At 37.8% G+C, this 24,807-nt stretch overlaps 1 protein-coding gene across 1 annotated transcript in view; it reads right to left on the reverse strand.

Moving 5' to 3' along the window:
- The window catches only part of LOC128022315 (rho GTPase-activating protein 39), a 31,076-nt gene that overhangs the window by 5,193 nt on the left and 1,076 nt on the right, over positions 1–24,807 (reverse strand). Inside the window, exons 2-4 of the mRNA XM_052609713.1 lie at positions 16,260–16,727; positions 3,413–4,709; positions 414–1,038 (exon numbers count right to left, since the gene is read on the reverse strand). Coding sequence (XP_052465673.1) covers positions 414–1,038; positions 3,413–4,709; positions 16,260–16,727 — 2,390 coding nt within the window. The remainder of the gene's footprint in view (positions 1–413; positions 1,039–3,412; positions 4,710–16,259; positions 16,728–24,807) is intronic.

Consider the following 24,807-nt stretch of genomic DNA (forward strand, 5'->3'; position numbering starts at 1 on the left):
TTTCATTATAAGTTTCTTTACTGCTACGTTTGATAAATGTAATATATATAATCATTATTAAATCATTATCTCTACATGAGCTATAATAAAGATAATTCCAAGACATTATTGTGGAAAACAACTAAAGAAATGCAAAAAGTATTTTTAAATCATCAATTTATTTTTATATATCATTGAACAAAAGCCTATTATTAGACCACAGCAATCCATTTTGTAATTGTGTTGGTCTGTTTGTAATTGATCTGTCTTGAGGCTGGCCCCGCAGGTCCTGTGTTCTTTGCATTGTTAAGGCGAGACATGTTTTAAAAATGTTTCGAGGACTTCAGTTTGCATCCTGTGTAAACAGCTTTTTGTTGATTAAGCAAAACACAGCCTAGTGTACGTGTTTTTAAATAATTAACTGACAAACTCACTTTTCTTGTCACTGGCTGGCTCCATGTGTCGCTGAATGTAGCCTTCCAGATAGCAGCAGAACTTGGGTGAAGGAGCAAAAAAGGCAAGGCACACAGCCATGAGCTCCCAGCCTGCTGCCAGGCTGCGTGGGCTGGTGTTGCCTGTGGTCTGCCTCACGAGCTGGACGTAGAGCTCGTCCCTCAGTCCCTGCATGCCCCAGCACTTAGTGACAACGAGGAGTGCTGCATGGCGCCGGTCCAGCCGTGAGGGTCTGTCTCCCATGTACGCCTGGACGAGCTTAAACACCTCGCAGGCTTCTTTGCGCACAGTACGGTCGTTGGTCATCAGCATGGGCTTCTTGATGGAGCCTCGGTTCCAGGACAACATGTTGGCGATGGAAACTCGGCGGCGGAACAGGCCCTGGGTGTGCATGTTCAGGTGCTTGCTGGCCCAATCAGCCATGTTGGCATCTGGGGGTGGGGGTTGACGGAGGGTGGCGTAGGAAATCTGGTAAGCCCTACCACCACTTGCCTGCAAATTGGTATCGCTGGCTACATGGCGATGAGGGCCGAGTGAGCCTGTTCTGCCATCTACCATACCTTTCTTTCTACTATCCAACTGAACCGTTGGTTCCAGAGCTCCCGCCTATAGAAGAGAAGAAACAGGGTGTTCATAAAACTAAAAGCTATTTTTACACCGCAGCTTTGTTCATCTGCTTTTCACAGAACTTAACTGATTTTGTCTTTCAATTCTTCTCTGCAATAACTGCAGGATCGGCATTTAAACTCATAAATGAACACAAAAGCACAATAAACTCCATCAAACCCACTAAATAAAGAATTCCCATCCACAATAGATGAAGTTATGACCAATCACTGATATAAAAATTCCTACAGTACATTTCTCCTTCTTTGTCTCTAAAAATAATGCAAATCCAGCAATGGCCTCATTTTGATCCCTAGAGGAATTTTGTCCTTTAAGGAGGTCCCTTATGCATGCATTGCCTCTCTCGCTGTACTCTTAGTTGTATTCCTGTTACAAAAACCAGGCACAACATGTGTGCCAACTTCACTTTTATAACTTTATATAACATTTTGAGGACACTGTGGGTAAAAATGACACAATTCATAGGTTTCATATGGTCTTTATTAAACTCACTGAATAGTGTTATTTTAGCATTATTTATATACAATTTGTTTCAGTAATTTTGTGACATGCTTTTTTCATATTTAATAGATGTTCTTTTTTAATATATGCATTTAGCTTTCCAACTATTCAATTTTAGTGAAGTTCTTAAATTTTCACTTATTTTAATAAAAATAGTTGCAAAGGCAACATTTCTAAATGTTTTAATTACGTAAAGCTAGCAATTATATTTTATTTTATTTCGGCTCAATTTAAATGAACAAAAATATATTGTATATTACATTAAGTACATATATTCACCTTCATCTGCAAATAATTTGGGGAATTAGCACATTGAAATGCCAGTGTGGTGAAATGGATTATACACCAGGGAATGAGGTGACCTATGATGTCATCAGCTTATGGAACAATCCCCAGCAGGTACCAAACCCCTATCGGCTTCACAGTTGACACACAATTGGTCTGTAAAGTGACCACGCCTGTCCTGGACCCAACTGTCCCGTCTGTGTCAGCAATGCTACCATATGGGCCACAGTAGCCATCCTTCCTGCTCAACAGGCATCGTGTTTTGCAGCTCCGCTATGTTCTGGCATTTCACCCATTACCATGGCAGACCACTGCTGTATTCACATCAGAGGATGGTGGGAAGGGAAGAGACGGGGGCAACGAGAGTAGATATCATCACCTCTTTTTAAATAGGTCATGAAAACATTTGCAACGATCAGCACCTGTAAGTCTCAAAGCTTTAAAATGATCCCTTTAATGTTTCCAGAGCTGATTGGATCAAAACCCAAGTAGTCAATTCTTGAAGGCATTTGAGAAAGTACAGAACTCTTGGCGCCTAGCTGTTGAACAATGTAGATAGAATTCATAACTGAGGGAGGACAGATTACAGCTTTCCTATGGGTCAGAGCGGCAGTGACCGCTCTTTGAGTGATCACTGCCCTTAACTAGAATCATGTGCAGATGGGGAATTGCCTCTAACTTGCCTGACTGCAATGTTGAATACCCAAGAGAAAGATGTTGTTGCCTCATTACGCTTTATGATTTAGACTGAAATAACTACAAGACTGATATTTTACATCACTATTATGCTATAATGGGTGACATAATAATCTGTTTCTAATAAAGACCATGGGGAAAAATATCAGACAGGCATGAAAAACTTCAACCAAACCAAGCTCTCTCCCAACAGTCCCACATGGAGATTAAACAAATATGACGTCTGGGTTTTAATGATGCTGAAACGCAAGATCTGTGGAAAATACACTGTGGCAAAAGTTCATACACATATTTTATACAGGACTGCAAATCTCTCTAAAATAACAAGGTAAAAGTTACTCCCCTGGGGGACTTGTGCGCTCATGAGCTCATTGTACGTTAGTGATAGTTTACCAGAAGGTCGCCTTTAAAATTTTACAATAAGATTGAATATGTTTAAATTAGTTAAGGTATTTAATTTATAAATATACCATTGTTCATTATCAAGTCATGTTCTTTCCTAATTAAATGGACAGTTCACTCAAAATGCAACTTATGTTATAATTGAATCACCCTCAGGTCATTGCAAACCTGTGTGACTTTACTTCTTCTGAGTTACACAAAAGTAGATGTTTTTGTCCATATAGTGTCACTGTTGTTTTAGACCCCATTTTCTTGCATTGTTTAGACAAACAGTTCTTCAAAATATCTTTTTTGTGAGTAAAAAAAATATTTTCAGTTTGGGTGGACTACCACTACAACCAAGATTAAAAAATGTGGTAAAATTATTGTTGATTCATGATACTCTACTAATGTTCATGACTTGAACCTCACTGTAAAATGTTAGCAAGCCATTTCTACCAAAAGAATAAAAAATAAATGTATGTAGTACCTGTGAAGGGGGTCCGGCAATCTCAGGTGAGGACAAAGTTAAACTCTTTTCAAGTGTGTCCACCTTTTCATAAGTCCTCTTCTGTCGTCCCGGAATCTCCAGAGGTATGAAGGCCATACTGTGATGGTTACTTGTTATGCTTAGTGACCTGCTACAAGATGCAATGTCCTCTCTGGAGGAGCACTGTCCCACACTGTGTGTGCGTTGGGAGAAAGAACTCCCCGGCATCTCAGAGTCCAGACTAGCTTTGGTCTCCCTCATGGTATTTGAGCGACTAACAACCTCCCTCATCTCTTCTATCAGACGCTCGTTCAGGGCTGTGAGTTCCCCAGTGCTGCCCACAGACCCGGGTCGGCCCTGGGCCCCGGCACCTATCCTCCTCCTGCTTTTCCTCCGCAGACTGGGAGATGGGCCAGTTGAATAACCTGAGTCTTGGTAGCTAATGGGGGGAGGTGGTGGTGTTGAATAGTCCTGAGATCCATGGCTGCCCTGCCGGCTGTGGTGAACTTCCATGTTTCTGAGAACACTTGCTTCTAGGATCCTCCATGACTGCATCTTCTCCAGGCTGGCGGGCTCCTTCTGAAGCCCCCTTGTTGGGAGAAGCAGAGATTCAGGAGCTGAGGTCGGAGAGGGGCTGGAAGAGGGGACTGGTGAGGTGGAAAGAAGCTCTTGTTTGGGGTCTACATTCACCATGTGCTTGATACAATCCAAGCCTGCTGGACTATAGTCTGATGGGTTTCTCTTGTGTCTGGAGCTGGTGTGAGATTGACCCGGGTGCTGGAGAAGTTTGACCTTCTGGAGACTGTGTCTAGAAGGGCCGTTATGTAGGTGAGCACCTTCAACCTCCATATCTACTGGAGGTTCGTCGTAAATGGGGTAATCAAATGATGGATCATCGTAGAGGCAAGCGGTTGCTCCATACTGAGGAGATACTGGCCTAGATGAACTAGTCTGAGGCTGGAGAGATGCTGTCGAGTCCCCAGAGGTCACCAGGCAGAAGCTGCCATTGCTCACCTTCCTCAAGTGGTGGGCCTGCCTCGTGTCTGATGCTTTTTTCCCTCCTGGTGTGGTTTTGTAAGCCTGTGGTGACAGCATGTAGCCTGAAACAGATTTGACACTGCCAGTATCCAGTGTGCAGGCACTATGGTCACTGGTTTTACTCTGAGGAAGATGAAGGGAAGCAGCTCCGCTGGTTCCTCTTGTCTGGCTTCTGCCAATGCTGCTGACCTTTACCAACATGGCAGCTTTGGATCCAGGAGAGGGCTGCCACCTCTGAGATGATTCTCTTTGCTCTTCCCTGTTGTAAAAAGTAAAAGAAGTGCATTTTAGTTTGTCAATATAAACAAAGGCAAAAATATAGAAAGAATTTGTAAAACCCAAGAAAATGAGGCAAAGCCAACACAAATATACAGAAGCAGTAGCAAAAAATAAGCTAATCTATGATGCCAAAACCAATCAACTTTATGACTCCTTTAATGAGTCCAAATCTGCAATCTTCATCATCGCCTTTATTATCCAGACAGCTGAAGCCAAGTTCTCAGCAATTTAGGGAAACTAAGGGTCTGTTAAAAGTATAAATGTCTATTCAAACGCCCATAATGCCATTGTCAGGAAAACAAAACCATGATTGGTCAACTGAAATAGATTTTAAAGCCCAACAATGTTTGAGTTTAAAACAGTTTTGTGGTGAAAATGAATGTGGTTCCTTTAATTGTTCTTGTTCAAGAGTTTGCGTACATTTATTGTCACTACACTGATCTGCTGTTGCTTGTGATCCCAACAATGTCCACAGCTTTAGCAGTCCTGGACAGTGATTCATACTAAAGCAAAGCTCTATTACCTGCACAACATTTCCTGACAAATGCTCCACATTGGTCAATTTACTCATTAACCTCCAAAATTAAACAATATACATTTTTAGATTAATTTCCTGCCAAATATTAGAAAATACATAGTGAAAACCTGCTTATAGGCGACCTCATCTGGGTATTTCTAATGAGTCACTTCTCAAATCAACTTCCTCCTACACCTTTACACTCCATGAACACAGACACACACACACACACACACACAAAAACAGATCTACCCTATCAAACTCAGAAAGACAATAGAAGTGGTAAGAGGGCTGATCAGCCAGGAAGCAAACACTTTTACAACCACTGCCGTGACTGTGGTAATCAATTGTTGCATTTTGAAAAAAAGGAATATTGCTGTGAGGGAAGCACTTCCCCTTTCTTCCATCCGCTGAGGCGATTTCTTCCATTAGAATTGTTCTCTTTTCTTCTCACACCATTTCTCACACATCTGAAGGTAAACAACTGTTTGAAATGACAGGCAGGTACAGCATATATGAAGACTGGGAGTCAGCCATCTGGCAGAGCCCCAAGACCATTGTAAAGACTGTGTGACATGACAACACGACAATCAACAATGTTCAAAGTCTGTCACACTGATAGAAAGACTTGACACTTCATTCACACAGAGTGTGAGTGTTAAGATGGCGTTGGTTTTCTCAAGGTGGTGACGGTGGGGACATTGATGTAGGAATGTTACCCAAAGAAAAGACTGTAAACATGTAGCTGCTCTCTTTCCAATGAAATTAAGCCCTTTGCCTTTTGGCATGGCATAATGACATCTTCACAAGATCAGTTTAACAAGCAAGAGTGATAGCTATGATTTTAAGTTGCTTAAATGTTGGTAATGCAACACAAAGAACGATCAGTAATGTAGATTCGGGTCTCCAGGATGTGACACTGAACATCCAGAAGAGATGTTTATGTAAGGCCCACAGATTCAATGTGCTGTTGTTTTACGAGTGTGGCCGATGTGAGCAAGCAGGCAGCTCAATTTCCTGCCATGAGGAATGACTGTTAAAAGAGTTCAAAAGACAAACTACACAACACAAAGAGAAATACTAATTCAGATATACATTTAGCACCTGCTGCACTTTTGAAAAGTTCCTCAGAAAAGCGAACAACCATTTAACGTACACTACTCTTTAAGCGTTTGGGATAGGAACGATTTTGTGTCCTAGGCTGACCAAAAACACAGTCTAAAAATCAGTAATATTGTGGAAAATGTTGTGATTTAAAATAACTATTTTGTATTGTAATATATATTAAAATGTATTGATGTGATGGCAAAGCTGAATTTTCAGCAACCATTACTCCAGTCTGCATTGTTGCATGATCCTTCAGAAATCATTTTAATATGCTGATTTTTAGCTCAAGAAATTTAATCCATTCTTATTTTTATAGCTCTTTTCATGATACATATTTCAAAGCATCTTTTCAAGCAGAAGAAACATTTCTTTTTATCATAATCATCAATGATGTTGTGCTTCTCATAATTATTTTGGAAATCATAATACATTTGTTACTATTTCCTGATGAACAGTTAAAAAAAACAGCATTTATCAGTAAAATAAATATTTTTTATATACTTTGTACATTCACTTTACCATCACTTGACCATAATTACAGTACATAATTTAGCTTACAGAGACAAGTGCAGAGACATCAGGAAAACTCAATACTGGTTTAAACAACTAAACAACAGTAAGTTTATACATCGCCTTGAAGCCTTTGGGTGAAACTAGCACATATAGATACAAACCTCCGACATTAAACTGACATACAGCACATGCACAGGTGAGTCAAAAGTCAAAAGTCAAAAGTGAGTCTATCAATACAGTTGACAGAGAGCCCCGAGAAAAATTCTGATACTTACCCACAATGAGAATTTTCCAACAGCTCAAGCTATTTTTAGACATCTGAACATGTCTAATGTCAGCAGATACATAGAAACAAACTAAATAACTAAATTCTGTCTCATTTTTTTCATTGTTTGCTTTCTGAAAAACAACCAAATCTACAGGATATTTATTTTAACTTTCCCCTAAATGAAATGAATAAAAAAAAATACAGCAACCAAGACTTCTTGTCCATGACGCTAAAGCACGGCACCAGCACATGACGTGTTGTTGACTGTATTTATACATACCAAAAAAAGGACTGTGTGACCATGAATGTGCCAAAGAAAAAAAACTAGTAAAATGAGAGAGGAAGAGAGAAACAGAGAGAGTGAGATTAGTCATGCGAGGCTGCTTTGGTTGGAATTCCTTCCACTTATCACTCAAAGGCGTCAGGATTGTTTAAATAGCAGAACAAAGTGTGGTTGTCAAGCACCATGGCAATGTTTTACTGTAACATACTATAATAAGATGCTTGTGGGTAGGGAGTGTGGCTGCTACCAAAAAGACTGAACAACAGACAAACCCAAAATATCTATTTATCACACACAAAAAAAATGTCTTAAGTTAAGATAATTCTGCATTTTTCTTTGGTAAGATTCTTTAGATCTTATTGATTATTTATTCATTAAACCTAATTCCAAATGCACATTATGACAATTCACAGGTGACACAGTTCAAGCAAACATTTTATTACAGTCATGAAGAAAAAGGAGGCCAGCAAAACTACAAAGCGAGTTAAAATACTGTTAAGGCACTTTAATTTTGTAATTTAGTTTGGCAGTGAGGAAAATAAGGTTAGGGAGGTTCAGTTTGTCCCAGGCCGTCTGGTGTCTAATAGTCCAAGCACATGCCAGAGATTAATGTTTCGCAGGGTGAAATGTGCCTAACCTCATTATTTTTTTGAATGCATTGGACTTTCCATCAGTACCGGAAACCATATCAAGACAATGTGTCCAAAACTCTTCCCCAACTAAAGAGGAAAACTGAGATAATGGGCTATTTTCATTGTACGGACAGGAAGAGGAAATGTGGCCTATAGCAAAAACCTGAAGCATGACTCAGAGTTGACAATCATCTTCTCAACAGATGTGAAAGACTAAGCAACATAAACATACACTCACATACACTGCAATTCAAAAGTAGTGCTTTTGATTTCTGTTACATTAGAAATGTCTTCTCTTTCCCTTTTGATTATTTCCATTTCTCATGTATTAATTCATCAAAATGATTAATTTGACTCAGACTCAGACTTGTTCAATGAAGTAAACCTGAGGTCTTCTGAGGTCTGGAGGACTCAGCTGTTTGTGGACAGCTGAACACCTCTCATTACTGAGCCAGTGAGTCTAGCTTCTTCACATTCCGCACACGTGACCAACCCATCCTCTCCTTCCACACCTGCTCTCAAAAGATGTGAGAACAACTTAAGCACATAATTCCAATCACTAAGAGCAAAAAAAGGAAAAGAAAAAAGACCACTAATATTGTGGGAATTGCTAGGGTGGGAATTGCTAATTTACTCTTTTTATTAAATAATACAATTATTTTTGACCACAGCAAGACTGTCTCAATCATTTATATTGTTTGTTTCACACCAAGCTATACACTTGCCTCTCTGTAAGCCCTGGAAAAAGCAGTCAAAGGGGGGCCGGCTCAGCATATGGACAATGAGAGGGTTCTGGAATCTCAGCACTAATCTACATCTGTTGATATGAAATCAGATAGCAAAGGAATCCACTGCTCTGGTTACAGCCATGAAAACGCCTCTTCTCTCACAAACAGTCAACCTACTGAACAGAGCATAAGGCCCACAAAAGTGTGGCCAGAACATTTGGAAATTAGTTTTAAATACTTATCTTAATTAGAGTTCATTTTAGTTATGGTTGAGAATGGGTTGAGAGTCACATTTCTGGTCAACTAAATTAATATACAGGATTATAAATGTAAAAAAAAATTCTAATTTCAGCAAACACTACAAAATCAAAAGGGTCCTTCTATTTTAGAGAAACACTAGCCCTGCATCAGGCGTTCAGAGTTTTTTGTTTAAAGTGGAGCCAGCGGATCAAGGCAGCAGTCTGTTCTCAATGTATTTTAAGCAACACCAAAGGCACGACTAAAATAAAACAAAAGAGCCGAAATTGCTCTACTTTCATAGACAATCTGTGTTAGGCCACTAATCTAGTTCTCAGAGTAAAGGACTGAGGTAAGACACAAACCGTGTGTGACATGGACTGCAAAGATTTAACAGAGCCTGACCAAGGCTCTGAGCTTTGGTTTGTCTTTAATGAATCTCTTTTACAGCTCAATGTTTATGAGCATAAGATGTAGCGATACTCCCTTAGGATATTAATGGTGACCTTTCCACTCCAAACATGAGCAATATCCTATAAAAAGCCTAAAAAACACATTTGAAATGTCTTTTTCAATCTCAGCTCTTTATTAAATCCCAGACATTCTTTACATCAAATAAACCTTGCGATTATAACACAAGTGAAAGCATGATCTAAGATCTGTTTGAACTCCTTCAAAGTACAGTCTGTTAAATTATTTGTCCACAAAGAGAAGATTGTATTAGGCTGGGTGTTAATTTAATGTCTTCGATCCCACTCCAATTCATGCTATGGGAAACAGCTGGTCTTCAGAGAATTGAGTGTTTAACTAAAACCCTTGTCTTCCTATAGCAGCCACTCGGCCTGGGGTCTGCCTGCAGGACAAAAGAATTTCGTGACCCCTTCACAACGTCCCCAGGTCATCCCTGGGTTCTGTTACACCATTGCATCACACAGCAAAGGAAGCACAGAGGTGTCCTCTAATCTCTAATCTTCTTGTCATGGTAACCTACTAAACGGCTAAGTGCTAGATAATGCAGACACTGTTGAATAAACTCTTGTGATCTCTAGTGCAGATGTGGAAAAACTAAGCCTTCCTGTTTCTCCACACTTAATAACTTTTACAGAAACACCCCCATCCCATCCAACCATCCATCATTTAAACAGGATCACATTGAATGTGTGTGCCGGTGTGTGAGTGTTTGTTTACAGGGATTGGTTAGCATGTTTACAGAGTTCTTTCTGACTAGCGTCAAGCTCTGCTTGCCCGTACTATGACTGAGTCCTGGATGGGCAGTGTGATGACTACCAGATTTAGTACTTTGTTCATCAATCAGGGGAAGCTGCTTGTACCACACACACCATGATAACACAGATGGTGCTGTTTGGATCATTGTCAGGCTGATATTTTATGACCACTCCCTAGCTTTTCTTTTTAGATGGACAAACAACGGAAATTGTTACTGGAGACTCCTTCCCCTTGAGGCATGAAACAATAACAAAGAACGTGTCACAACAAATCAATAATAATTACAGAGCAATTCAGCAAAATTAGGCTACCTTGCTTTATTCTGGCATTTGCAAACTCAGACAGTCACAGGCAAAATAGCCTCTTCCTATAGGTGGAATAAACATAGATCATAGATTCTAAATTGAAACCTTCACTCGCCAGAATTAAACGCCTGTATTAAGATTTCTGCAATTTAGCTAGTGCTAGTTGATAAAGTTATATGTAAATACTTTTGTGCAGAGAAAACATAATTTAAGGCAAACTTCCACTGTAACCATATGTATAATGAAAAACTTTTAAACTTAAAAACAAAAAAGTTTAGATATAAATAAACTAGAGATGCAAAGTTTTGACTAAACACAAAATCAACAATACAACAATAAACAGCAGCTTAATTTTATGTTGCCAGAAAAAAACACAAATACTCTAGTGTTCAAAAGCTTGGGGTCTGTTAGATTTATTAAACTGTTTTTGAAATTTAATCATTTAGCAGACTTAGGACTTATGAAATAAGTCTTACCAAGGCTGTATTTGATAAAAAATACAGCAAAAACTGTAATTTTATTGCAATTTAAAATATTATTTATTTCTGTATATTCAGCAGCCATTACTCCAGTCTCGAATATCACATGATCCTTCAGAAATCACACTAATATGCAAATTTGCTCCACGAGAAACTTTTTTTGATTATTAAAGTTTTGTCCTGCTTACTATATCTGTGGAAATGGTTACATATTTTTTTAGGGAATATTTAAGGAATTATTCCAAAGAATTCATTTGAAATACTTTTCATCCTTGCTAAATAGTATTGATTTATTTTAACAAAAAAATCTATTGAACAATAGTATATATCATGAATATTCAATGCATCTCCCAGCCCTACACACAACCCACTAAAGTTATTTGAAAACAACTATGATATTATCATACTGCTAAATTAGGCAAAATGCACTAAAAATCTATAGTTATGGTCTCTGAATCTCTCACACACAGCTATCCATTGTTTTGGGGACATTGTATGACCTTTTAAAAAATGGGAGTCATCTGTAAGGAGGCTTTAGACATGTGGGGTTCCCAAGAGAGACGTACTGTTGCACGAGAGGTCTGAAACACATTGGAGGCCAGGAGGTGGGAGATGAGTGGTTTGTTGCACTTCTCGGTTTACCTAAAGGTCAAACATTTGTTGCACTACTAGTTTTACAAAAAAGGTTAAAAATGTTGGGCCTCCCAGAAACAGCAGTCATGCGTGTCTAAAGTGAAGAAAGAGGACAGTTCCTCATAGCACTCTCTACTCACCAAGTAGCTTGTACCATAAAAGACGAGACTAAAATTTATATAAAAAAATGTAAACTATAACAAAATCTTTTTATTTTCATCTGAAAAATAAATGCGACAAAATATTATTTTGTACTGCTGTACATTGCTTCTATTATGCAGGCTTTGATGTGTGCCGTTGCCAATGCCAGATATGAAGAGTTCAAATAGAGTTCAGAGTTTCTCTGACCCATTTCAGTGTATGTCTCTTTAAATGATAATGAGCTACTGCTCACCCCACCCCTCTCTTCTGTAGGGCGTTGACACAAGACATGTGAATATATCCGTATATGTCTTATTCAAATAGCAATCTATCTACGTCGAAACTGGTTGCAAATCGAAGCAGCTCCCTGGATGACACAGTTTAAGACTCAGACAGCTCATATTGAACTAGCTCTGTGAGACACACCAGAAACCTAAATACAAAAAAGAATGAATATTTCATCCAATATCCCCTTTAACTCTTTTTCCATGAGTGGATTTGAAAGAATGACGGCACTGCTAAACATTTCCCTGAAATAGAAAGAACCACTGTATACACTGGATAATGTATACCATGGGCACAAGAGCGCTTTTCTTTGCAGGAAAAAGGGAAAGTCCAGTCATGTTTGAACCATAATGGTTTGGAGATTGTTTTAGTAAAGAATGAATGGCCAAAGGATTGTAGTTGGGTAAAGCATTTGGCACTGAAATAACAGAAACACAGCCAATGTCAGGTGAAATAGAGCTGGCATGGCTGGAATCTGGTTATGAAGGTGGTTTGATGCTTCTGGGAAGAAACCATCTAACTCTCATAAAACCATCCATAATATGGGTTATGAGGAAATATAAACTCTTCAAATTTGGCAGCAATTTATCTAAATGACTGCCTTACAATTACAAGATAAACACAATGGATGCAGCAGCAAAAGCTAAAGGAATATTCTGGGTTCAGTACAAGTTAAACTCAATCGAAACATTTGTGACATTATAATGATTACTGAACAAATACATTTCCACTTTTACCTATTTTACTTTTTATTTTTTTATTTTTTTAAGCTAAAAATCAGGGTTACGGTGAGGCACTTACATTAGAAGTGAATGGGACCTGGGTTAGTACAGCCTTGATACATTAACAGTAAATGGTTTAACATGGGGTGGGCAGTCTTCCCAAAATATCATATCACAATCTTCTCACACAAAATCACGACCTACAAACTGAATCACGATCTACAATCTGAATCATTATCTTCCCAGTGTACTATGTTCTAAAATTTAAAACACTGCTTCAATGTATGAATCAAATATACATTCATTTTTCTTAAAGTAATAAAAGTGATTCAGTCAAGAGCAGTGAGTGATTTTCTCTGTCTTTTATTGGATGATTAACATTAAACTGTTAGTTCACCCAAAAATGAAAATTAGCCCATAAATTACTAGGGTTGGGTATCGATTCGATACTGGTGCAATTTTGATACTTTTAAAACGGTACCGGTGCCTGAACCGGTACTTCTATAAAAATAAATAAATAAATAAAAAAGCCTAAAAAGGATAACATTAAAGAACATTAAAAAGATTTAAAATAAATTCATATCATTCACACGCCCCTTGGATTCTCTCATTTCCCAAGCTTCCCTTATTGTAAGGCTAAAAAATGTATTTCATGATCTGGGTCATTATTTAATACAACACCACACAGAATGTTTCTACTGTATCTCTGTCAATCACTCTGATATTTAATCAGTTCTGTGAATGACTGTATGCTCATTATTTATAAAGTAGCAACAATGTAATTTGTACAGTCTTAGGCACATTAGTATTTTCAACCCAACAAAGGGTTTTAAGCCAGTTATTTATATCTTTTGCTTTAGTGTGTCAGTAGGAAATATCAGTTTACATTTCCAAACATTCATTTTGCCATTAATTTTAATAATATTCTAGTGAGATTGAGATTGCACAGTAGTAGGGTGGCCATATGCACCATTCATACGGGACACGTCCCGGCCAGGATTTTAATATTGCCTAAAACATCCAGAGCAGTTTGACCAATAACATGCAGGTATTGTACATAATCAACCTTTTGTAAACTATTTATGACAAAGAACTGCACAGATACAGATATTCTAACAATCTATCAATGAACACACAGCGTGTGTCCTGTGTTTGTATTTGAGTCTGCTTGCGCTGCTCCGCGAAGTCTGTGGATTAAAGAGCGCTGAAAGACGGGGAGGAGACTAGTCTGACGCCGGTTTCATATAACATTTAAGGGGACTGACTCTGACGCGATCGCGAATATGTGTACAATTTATGAAGCCCCGCTAAAAAAGCATAGTGACGCCCATGCTTCATGTGTACATTTCGGAGAACCAAGACAAATATTTGACTCGATCGCTCAGGCATTTAAAAGTAGAAATGAGGCACCGAAATCTGCGTGCTGATTCAGTTCGGTGCATACCGGTTCCATAGGTACCGGTGCCATCTTGGTACAGGGTTTCGGTACACAGCCCTATAAATTAATCGACCTCAAGTCACCTTAGGTGTATATGACTTTCTTCTTTCAGACAAATCCAGTCTGAGTTATATTAATAATGGTCTTTAATCTAAAAAAAATAAATAAAAAAGTGTCTCACACAGCTGGGGGGGGGGGGGGGTGAACAAAGGCCTTCTGTAGCAAATCAATGCTTTTTTGTAAGAAAACTATCAATATTCAAAACTTAATAATCACTTTAATGTAGCTTGCACCAAGCCGGATGCAGCTCCGGGCTAATAATGTATGAGTTTGGCTTTGTGCATGCACCGGGGAGTCTCGTGAAAACCAACATTTGTGAACAGGAGCAAAGGTAGCAAGGATTCCTTACTTTAGCAAAAGGAGAACCAGTCTCTGCTTGTAATTTACTGGCTAATTTTCATTTTTCGGTAAACAAATTATTTAATTACACAGACAGCAGTAGGTATCTGCATTAAGCTTTAAGACAGAATACACAGATCTAATACTGACATGCATCCAATTTCTTTCCCAGTTGTTCATGTTCACTTAAGACATAACCCCAAATATACTTTAAAGCAAGGGTCGGCAAGTAAGTTTGGCATCGGGACAAAACAACTTTTCGCCACTAGATGATTTAAGAAATTAATTGATGAAAAATGCAACTAGAATTTCCTGTGACAGACTGTGCAACGCGCCTATGTATTTCAGTTTGTTTAAAAAGATCACAGTTCTGTTAATAACATATATTAAAGAATAAAACAAATAAAATAACAGGAGAGTTTCAAAGTGGCTTATTGGTAGTGTGCAAACCTTTTTCCTACCACATGACTCACATGGTAGTCAGCATTAAAAGGTATAATTGCTGCTTTTTGCAGTGCAAATTTTTTTTGTGATAAAAATAATAGTAGGTTTTTGTCAGTTATTTTACCTTCGGATTGAGTTCTGCTCCAATACAGATAAAGTAGCACTGTAAGATTACATTTTTTTAATAGATGATTAATAGATTGTATGCAAATAAGTGTTGTACTACTTGTTTAAATCATGCTTTCAACTGAAAATATTCAGTATAGGGAACAAGGAACAAACAAATTCCTTGAGAACTACTCATGTCCATTTCCGTCATCATAGCCTTCACATTTTTTTTAGATTTGTGTGATCCTTCTCTATCAAGCTAACTTAATATGTTTAGCATGTGAATTCTTGCTGAGTCGTTGGCAGGAATTGTACTCGTGATGGAGCAGTGGTGGACCGCTCTTGGAGCGAGGGAATACTATGAAGCTCCAACTTTGAAAATTTCCTCTCCTCGCTCCATAAAAAAAAAATCACACCACTCCACTCCACGCTCCGCTCACTCACGTACTCTCCTTGCGAGTAACTGTCATGTCATGACAGATCTATTTCATTTAGGCAGTCATTGCTATAGTATTAACATTATTATGAGAACAGAAAAGATCACGATCTCTACGACTCACTTGGAACGTAGACAGACATCTTCAAGACTGATCACAATATAAAATTGTCAGATCACCCACCAGTTTAACATGATTTTAGTGTAAATTCTTAAACTTTTCAATGTTACAACTTTGCTGGCATGATAAAATATAACAATAAATAAATAAAATAAAATAATAAAATAAAAAGCCTAAACCCTACAACAACTGCAAAAATGATTTAAACAACTTTATAGATCAAACAAAATATACAAGTCTTAACATAAGAATTAACATAAGTAATTTAACAATTTGTTTTTTTGTTTTTTTTTTTACAAAAAAGGGATTTTTATTTTTATTAAGGTTTTTTTTTATGCTGCCAGTTAACTGTAACTTTTACTAAACCCAGAAGGTTCCTTTAGTGTCATGGAACATCAAAATGATATTACAGCTGTTGAAGAAAATTGGTCTCTAGTTAAGGCCAGTTATTTCTGAGGAACCATAACTAGTTTTAAGATAACATGCAGAGGAAGCCCAGAGGCCTACCTGAGAGTGTCTTTGCTGCTGTCTATGCTGTGGATGTCTGGTTTCTGTCGGTTGTCCATTTCTTGTTGTTTAGGCTCTTTGCCCCCACATTCTGGCTCTTTAGTGTAGGGCTCCATTGGTGGTAGAGGGGTGCGTCTATCTTGACTCCCTGCAGACTGATTCCCATGTTGCCGTTCCCTAGTACCCCCATCAGCCTTGCGCTCAGATGCAGTGCTGCGTTTCATGGCCTGGAGCTGAGACAGAGGGACAATATCTGCACCCTGAGGTCTGTGCCACACGGTCATGCGGCCAGCAGAGTTGTAGTAGTAAAACCTGCCACTCTGGGGGTCAAAAAGTTCCCACCACTGGTTTCCATCAGCCTGGCGGATGGGCACATCGATGGGCGGGTCCCAGCCACACTCTCCCGTCGCCAGATTAACGTACATGCGCTCTTGCGAACGGGGCTCAAGGATTTCCACCCAATCAGCACTGAGGAGAGAGAGAGCATTATCACCATTTAAATCACATTTAATTTTATTACTTTTTGTCATAATATTGACCCTGATTGTTCTCCAAACAAAATATGATATATTGGAATCATAGTAAATCAAATCAACTCAACAAAATGGCACAGCTGCACTGTTATAAATTACAGGCCAGGCTTCATGATCAATCTCTTAATTGTCCATCTAAATCTGATGGATGTGTTATCAAGGGAATTAGGCCAAAGCCCCAGAGAGTTTCGCCATGTGTGAGATTGCATGCTCAAAAATGCTAGCTCAGCACACCCATAATCCTATCTGCAGACACAGCCAAGGGTAAAAAATAACTTTTACTTCACACATCTCGGTCATTTTCAATCTGGAAACTGCTTTTAGCAAGAGTGCCATCAAAGCTGGTGTTTGGCAGAGATGAGGACTGTTTGAAAGTCTTTTTAACACAAAAAAAAAAATAGATGTGCATTGTCTCAGTTTATAACATCAGCATAATAAAAGATGTGATTGCAAAACAAGCAGGAAAAAAAGCATTACATGCAATTTTTTATGTCATAACATGTACATTTATATATTACAATTAATATTTTTGGTCACAAATGTGATTGTTTTAGACTGTCTAGAGACATGTCGACATTTGCCCAGCTTCCACGCCACAAGCGTGCTCTTTCTCTCTTGCCACGTGCCCTCTATACCACTGGTCGGATAGTGAACAGTGTGCTTTTGTTGTCACGTCCATATGTCCATTTGTTCCCTGGGATTCAACCCAAGCTGTGGCTCACGATCAGAAATAGTCAGCGCACCTGTTCAAAGGTGCTTGAAATGTAACACAATAGCAATCCAACTCTGTTTATCACTCTGGTTTTTACATGTGAAAAAAACAGCAAGTGCCAAATTTGTTAATATATCATACCATTGCAGCAAAACAAATGTAAATATACAGAGGCCATGAGAGACTGATATAGCGGGTGCCAGCCAGGTAAACTGGGAAATGCAAACCAAAGCAACAGACCTGACTGAGTCTCAACAGAGACAAGCTGAGAAACCATCTGTCTCAAATATAATAATCATTTCATTATACCGTCATTAACACCATTAAATATTTGAGCCTTGTGCAGGTGTACACTGAGCTCAGAAAAAGTGCATGTCAGACCAGCGTGCGAATGAAACATTTAATGGCAAGGCTTTAAAAGCAGATGCAAATAATGTACTTTTGTGACTGCGACTAAGTGCAGTAACCTGTGAGAGTAACTCTACCAGTGAGTTAACACTGATGTGAATGCATGTGGCGTTGTACAGTATACTGAGATAGAGGCGCCAGAACTGCAACTGATGCACTGTAGCACGATACTACCATATTTCTTCAAAAGCAGATTGTGGAGACATTTTTATCATCCACTATCAAAAATAGTCATGTCGCACACTCCTACTACCAGATCAAGAGCTTTATGGGTGGGAGCCGTGTAATTGAAGGGCAGTTAAACTGGAGGCCTTTGTGTGCTGAACTCCACCCACATATTTCTCACTCTAGAGAGGCTTTAGGTTTCTGCAAAAGAATCCTCATAACTAAATTCCTCCTCATCAAACTCAAATGTTGGGCATTATATTATCAGGAAAACAGATTTGCGTTCATGTATTTGCGTACAAAACAAAAAAAGGAAAGAATGTGAAAAAAGGTGGATGAGAAAGCATTAGGGTTGACTAAGACCTCTGTAAAAATCAAGCAGACAGGCATGTGGTCGAGTGGATTCATTGGGGTATTTATTGGGTAACTACGCAAGCACATTTGTAAGAGCGGAGTTATTTTTTTTTTGACATGCATAGAAAAAAACTCCATCCTTTAATAAAAATTATCTCACAACATATAATCAAAACTCTAGAATTAATAATAGAATAATTAATGATTATGTTACAATATGAAAAATTATTTTGTATCACAAATAAGCAGGTATTCCGTTACCTTCCTGTCAGTAATAAATGTATCAAATAAAAGAAATCTTAAATCTTAAACTCTTAACCCCACCAAAAATAGACATCAAGAGAGTGTGGTGCTTAAGCCTAGTTCTGTATGGCCAAATATTTTTCAGAAAGTGACTAATAATATGTCAAATAATTTCCTAAAACATAAAACAAATTATTTGTAAAATTTCTGAAGGCTAAAAACCTGCATAATTGCTTAAAAAAAGCTGTAAACTGGCTGGTCTCCAAACACTGAAAAACAACATTATGGACTAAAACCATTGTTCTAAAACAAGGCCAAATGCCAGTTTTATTCAGTGCTTTTTCTAGGAGCTCAATTTTGAAATTCCACCTTAGGTAATTCTAATGTAGACTAACCAAGACCACTCTTAAAGTATGAAAATAATGCAACAAATTTAACAATTCCTTGTGCCAAAGTCTTTTAGCTGCCATTTACTCAAAGTTGAATGCCAGGCCAAACAATAACATGCTATTTTGAGTTTAACACTTGACAAGCATTGGCCACGCCAAACCAAAGTGTTTAAAAAACAACCTGTCTTTAACTTAACCTTTTTAGAACTCTAGCTAGCTGTAAGTGCTAAACATAGACACTTTATCTTCAAATAAACTGTTCCTGTGAAGGATTATTTACAAAAAAAAAGAACAAGAACATCGTTGGAATAACAGGTGAAAGGGGGTTGAGGTGACGTAATGCCATTCAGTATGGTGGAATGGCATGCAAATTGTTTGACAGGTGGAGTTACGTAACTACATGAGTCAAGGTGTGGTTTAAAAAAAAAATTGTTTGATGTACTAAATCTTCCGAGTTGTTTTAACTTTAAATTAATGTTCACCTCTTAAATTATTTCAAACATATGTCCTACGACTAATTTAACTTATTATATTTCGCATATTTGTTGCATTTGAATACAGAAAACATGCTGTTACTCTCAAACACACACACATAAGCAAACAATAGCCGTAGTTCTACAAACAAAACACATATGGAAAGACACTGCCCTGCCCTTGAAATAGTGAAGAGCTTGCACACGTTCATTCAAACAAAAAAACAAACGGCTGCACCTGTCAGAGCAATTATGTGGTTCTGTGAGGTAACAGGACTTATTCAAGTGATACTAGGAAAAGGTGGACGCACGAACTGTACTCATTCATATTTGAATGACAAAAGGTGGATGAAAATGGATGGATACTATTCTTCTATTCCTTCCATTACATGCAAATGCTTAATTTATCGCGTGCTACTGAAGACAGGGTTTAGTTCCTGGGCTGTGTGGTTGATATACAGCAGTGAAAGAAGGCACAGGCTGGTTTGGCTCATCTTAAAGAGCAGACTTAGGACTGCATCAGCAGAGGTCATGGTACAGCTGCTCCCGTCGGTTTCACTTTTATTCTACCTGGCTGTAGAGACCTATACTGGTTTCATTTATCACGGGGGGTAACTTGTCAGGACTGATATAGCTGGCATTTTGTTGACAGATTGGTTACAGAAATGGTTCTGATAAATGGCTAAAAGCCAGAAAAAGAAGAGAATAATAATGTTAAATAGACATGGTTAGATCATACAGAACAGGATAGGCTACATCAGCCACTACATCAGGTATGGTCAGAGTCTTCTACACAAAAACAAATATGAGACAGAAAAACACAAATCACTTGTTTTGCGTTTGTTTATATTAAAAGTGATTTAAAACTGCTGGCACTGGGCATTTCAATAGGATAAAACATCAAAACCAGAACTTCAGCATTATATTAAGGTGGTCTTTTATGTGCTGTCAATTTAAGCTAGTGTTAAAAACGACAACAAAAACAATCATATGACAGCTGTCTGTAAAGCTGCTTATGGAAATTTTAAAATAAAAAATGGCATGTATTTAAATGATTTATCTGACATATTTAAGGTTTTATTTAATTCAAGATTATAATATTTGGATTTCATGAAATGGTCTGTTGTAGGAGTGGATTTTAATGGTCAAGTACACACTGCAGCTAAACACAGATGTCACTACGGTTGATTATTTACAGAAGTGATAATTGCTTTACAAATTTAGATTAAAAAATATATATATTTAAAATGTCAAAATTTTAACATTTTAACATCCACAGAGCGTGTAATGATCAGAACCAAACAACTAGTTTGTAATGTAGTGATACACTCTCTTTTGAATACTGACAGCTTGCCAAGAGATGCGGTGTTACAGATATAAATCACAGATAAAAGGTATGACTCATCTACATTTCTAGTTTATGATCACGAGATGCCAAAATACTTCTTTTGTTATGCAAAAAAATATTATTTTCTTACTTGTTTTCCTGTACAAATATCTAAACATGGTCGCATGAGAAAAAAAAATCACATATTTTCTAAATGCTTATTTATGTATGAATATATGTATTTATTTATCTAAATATATTTTTATTGAAGAAAAAAATTGACAAAATAATAATAAAGTACAGAAAAATAAAGAAATAATTTATGCATGCAATGTAAATGTGGAAATCATGTAGCTAATGTCTCTTGCCTTTCCTTTCTTGCCTTGCTTTTCCTTTCCAGAACTCAAGTGTTGCGTTTCAGCGAAGGAGGGCATCAAACCATCTAGCCAAATTGTACTAAGTCAGTATAATATACATGACAATACGTGACAATTCCCCCCATTACTAATGGATATTGGGCACATGACAATGGAGAGCATTGTTAGCTCAACCATCAGCCTCTATTCATTTGGAACAACCCCCTTTACAATTAATGCTCTCAAGGCACTAATGGCCAATCAGAATATGAGTTGTGCCTTAGCTGGCCGGTGTGGCTTTGGGTAAGGATAAGGGATTTGAGATTCTACAACCCCTTTTCCGGGAATTCTCTGAACATAAAGCAAGAAAAGTTGACATCATTGGGATGATGCACTACCTGTAGGTGCTAAATGGCTTTTTTTGTCTGCACTGCTGCTGAACTACTCCCTGTGTCAGTGGACACTCCTGCCGGAAAAACTTCTACTCCAGGCAGGATGTCTGTAACTCCCAAACAACAACTGTGTTAGCAAAACAATAAATCCTCTTTCTAGAGGGGACAAATCTGACAAGCCCACTGATTGCAGGCATGCACACATGACGCCAAAGGTCTTATTCAGGACAAACGAGCACACTGACAGCAACAGTGAGACATGAATGGACATGTGTGAGGGGGTAAGACACACTGAAGTTAGCAGCATAGATGCACGCTCAAATAGATACACGCTTGTCTACTACCAGCTGTCAACGTCAGTATTAATACTACTCTCGAATGAACATCTCATTCTTAAATACAGAGACAACTGTAAAGATTCAGTAAGATAAAAAGAGATTAACTGTTCCCTGAGCTGACCATTCCTGCTGTACACAATGACTTTATCATAAAAGGTCCGGTAAGTGTCCTACAGAGTAGTTGAACTCTACCATCTACTCTTAGTGATTAAAAGTATCAAATTCAAGGCATCAAATTTCCTCTGTGTCGACGGCCATGCAGGGGGACTGGGTGGGAGGAGGGTCAGAGGTCACCTAACCACCTCAAAGGACAATGTTGTCAAAGCAAGCTCCTAGGAGATGGGAATGGCAGCCCTGAATGCCCAACTGATTGAGTTGTTAGTACGGAGGTCCAAGTAAGGACAAGACAAATAATAATGCTTTCTGCATACAAGCCTGAATTTTGCATTTAAGCAAACTAATGGTGCAAATTCAGATGTTGAGGTGGGGTCATCATTAGATGTATTTTAAGTGCCCCATCCTGAACAAAAACAGGAGATGAGAAATAAGAAAGTTTATTATTACCAATAAAACTATTCTAACAACACTAATATAATAATAATAATAAAAAAGTTTCAAAAGGCTGATCAAATAATAAAGGCATTAAATAATCTCCAACTGTTATTTGCTGGCCCATATACGTTGGCATGTAAAGCAGACAACATACGAACGAGCCGGTGTTGAATGAAATAATGAAAAAGTCTATCCATTCTTGTCCTCCCACATCAAAATCCATCAACTTATTTTTTTAGAACAGTTTTCACTTTTAAACGATCTGCGCATATTTCTCTCCTGATTCAGGCAAGATGGTTTTTACTGGAGAAAGCAATATTATAGATGTTTTGAAGTCACAATAATGTCACAACAATTGATTTGTTTATTACACACACACAGCTTTTCGATTCACACAAAGATAACTGATGGACTGTAGTCATGTGGATTACTTGAAGATTATTGAGATGCTTTTTATCAGCTGTCTGAACTCTGATCCAGAAGACAACTTTTCACTGCAGCGGATCCATTGGTGAACAAGCGATGTGATTCTAAATTTCTCCAAATTTGTTCTGATAAAGAAACAAAAAAAGTAGTAACAGATCTTTTTCTTTGTATTATGACATGAGTAAAACAGATTATCAAAATAATGGGTAGATGAAAAAGAGGAGGGTGGGGATGTGGTTATATGCATTGGTTGTTAAGTTGAGGCCGATCTGAATGTGAATTTGTGAGAAAGTGTGTCAGAAAGTGACAGGGTTTAAGTGGCCTAATGATTGGAGAAATCTTGCATATTTCCATTAAATATAAGGTGACTAGTCTTAAAAACATTTTTGGGCACATCCTTTCAAAATTGCACCTTCAATATTGATGCAATATCAATGTCTTTGCCAGAGCAATAAAACCGAACTGTGACATAGACTGCAGCTGAAATTCACTGTGTTATTTTAAAAACTACAAAACTATTTGTGATGCACTGATTCACAGTATATCAACAGTACAAAAAAACAGCATCCTTATCTAACTAAAAAAAAAAAAAATGGAATAAAAAAAGCAAATCATTGGCCCGTGCAGCACACCCTGCAGGCAGAGCACTGGAGACAGGCCATTGGGTACTTGTTAAAACACTGGGGCTAAACTGCTGTCACAATGCTACGTCCTTCCTTTGTCTGCACACTATTGTGTACCAGACATGCAAACGGGGAAAAAAAATCCTATTGTGAGATCCCATTCTGGATCAAAGATAAACCTCAGCTTGTCAAAACATACATTTACACTCACTAGCTGGAACTGAAAAACTGGAACAGACCACAAAAGTGCCAATTTACTCCTATCGACAGTCTGTAATCAAATTAGAGTTCATAGATGAATATCAGAGTAGTGCAAAAATACAACACCATCTGAAGCATTTTACACAAGCTTCAAACTTCAGCCGTATAGAGACATGGTAATGTCAAAAGCATCAAGTGTCCAATGCCATGCCCCTGTTCAGCTTCTGAACAGGAACTTGGAAAGAGAAACAGAGAGCTATCAATACTATGGCTGATCAAAGCTTGGTAGTGTGTTACATCAAACAGCTGAGTATTTCAGCCACCTCTTTTCATCTATTTACACCTCAGCCTCTGTGTCATAATCAAGCTCATGGAGAAGAAATAGGTTAGTCTACATTTTAATTTAATGAATTTAATTAATTTGAACATCTGTAACCCCGCACTAAGCAGATGCTCTGTGTTTTTCTGACATTGCAGCACCAGCAAACAGAACATGTGTCACCAGCTTACATTATGTGACTTCAGTGCTTCTAACCACAGTCAAGGTTTTGTGGGATATCAAAGAGGGTTCGTGTGGTTTCCTGTAACCATCAGCCGAAATTAAGCACTTCTGAATACAACACTTGTGAATTAGACAAGATTCTCTATACAACTATCTCATACACCACTGATTTTTGAGTACTGGGACAAAATTATAAAAACATATAATTTAAAAAGAAATTATTTTGATTAACATGTTTGAACTTCCATTTTTTTTTCACAAAACATGCAGGTCAACACCATAAGGTTGGAAAGAATGAACCATTATGCCACTCACACACACATATTTTTCATACTATTTGTCTATCAAAGGGAGTAGCCATCTGGTGTCATGTGCCACTGATTACTCTGACAATGATGGACATTATCAAAAAATTACCCTAATAGAAAAAAAAGAAAAAATTATATATATATATATATATATATATATATATATATATATATATATATATATATATATATATATATATATATATATATATATTTTTTTTTTTTTTTTACCAAAATTGTAAACAC

The sequence above is a fragment of the Carassius gibelio genome, chromosome A11 (genome assembly GCF_023724105.1).
Source record: "Carassius gibelio isolate Cgi1373 ecotype wild population from Czech Republic chromosome A11, carGib1.2-hapl.c, whole genome shotgun sequence".
Lineage (NCBI taxonomy): Eukaryota > Metazoa > Chordata > Actinopteri > Cypriniformes > Cyprinidae > Carassius > Carassius gibelio.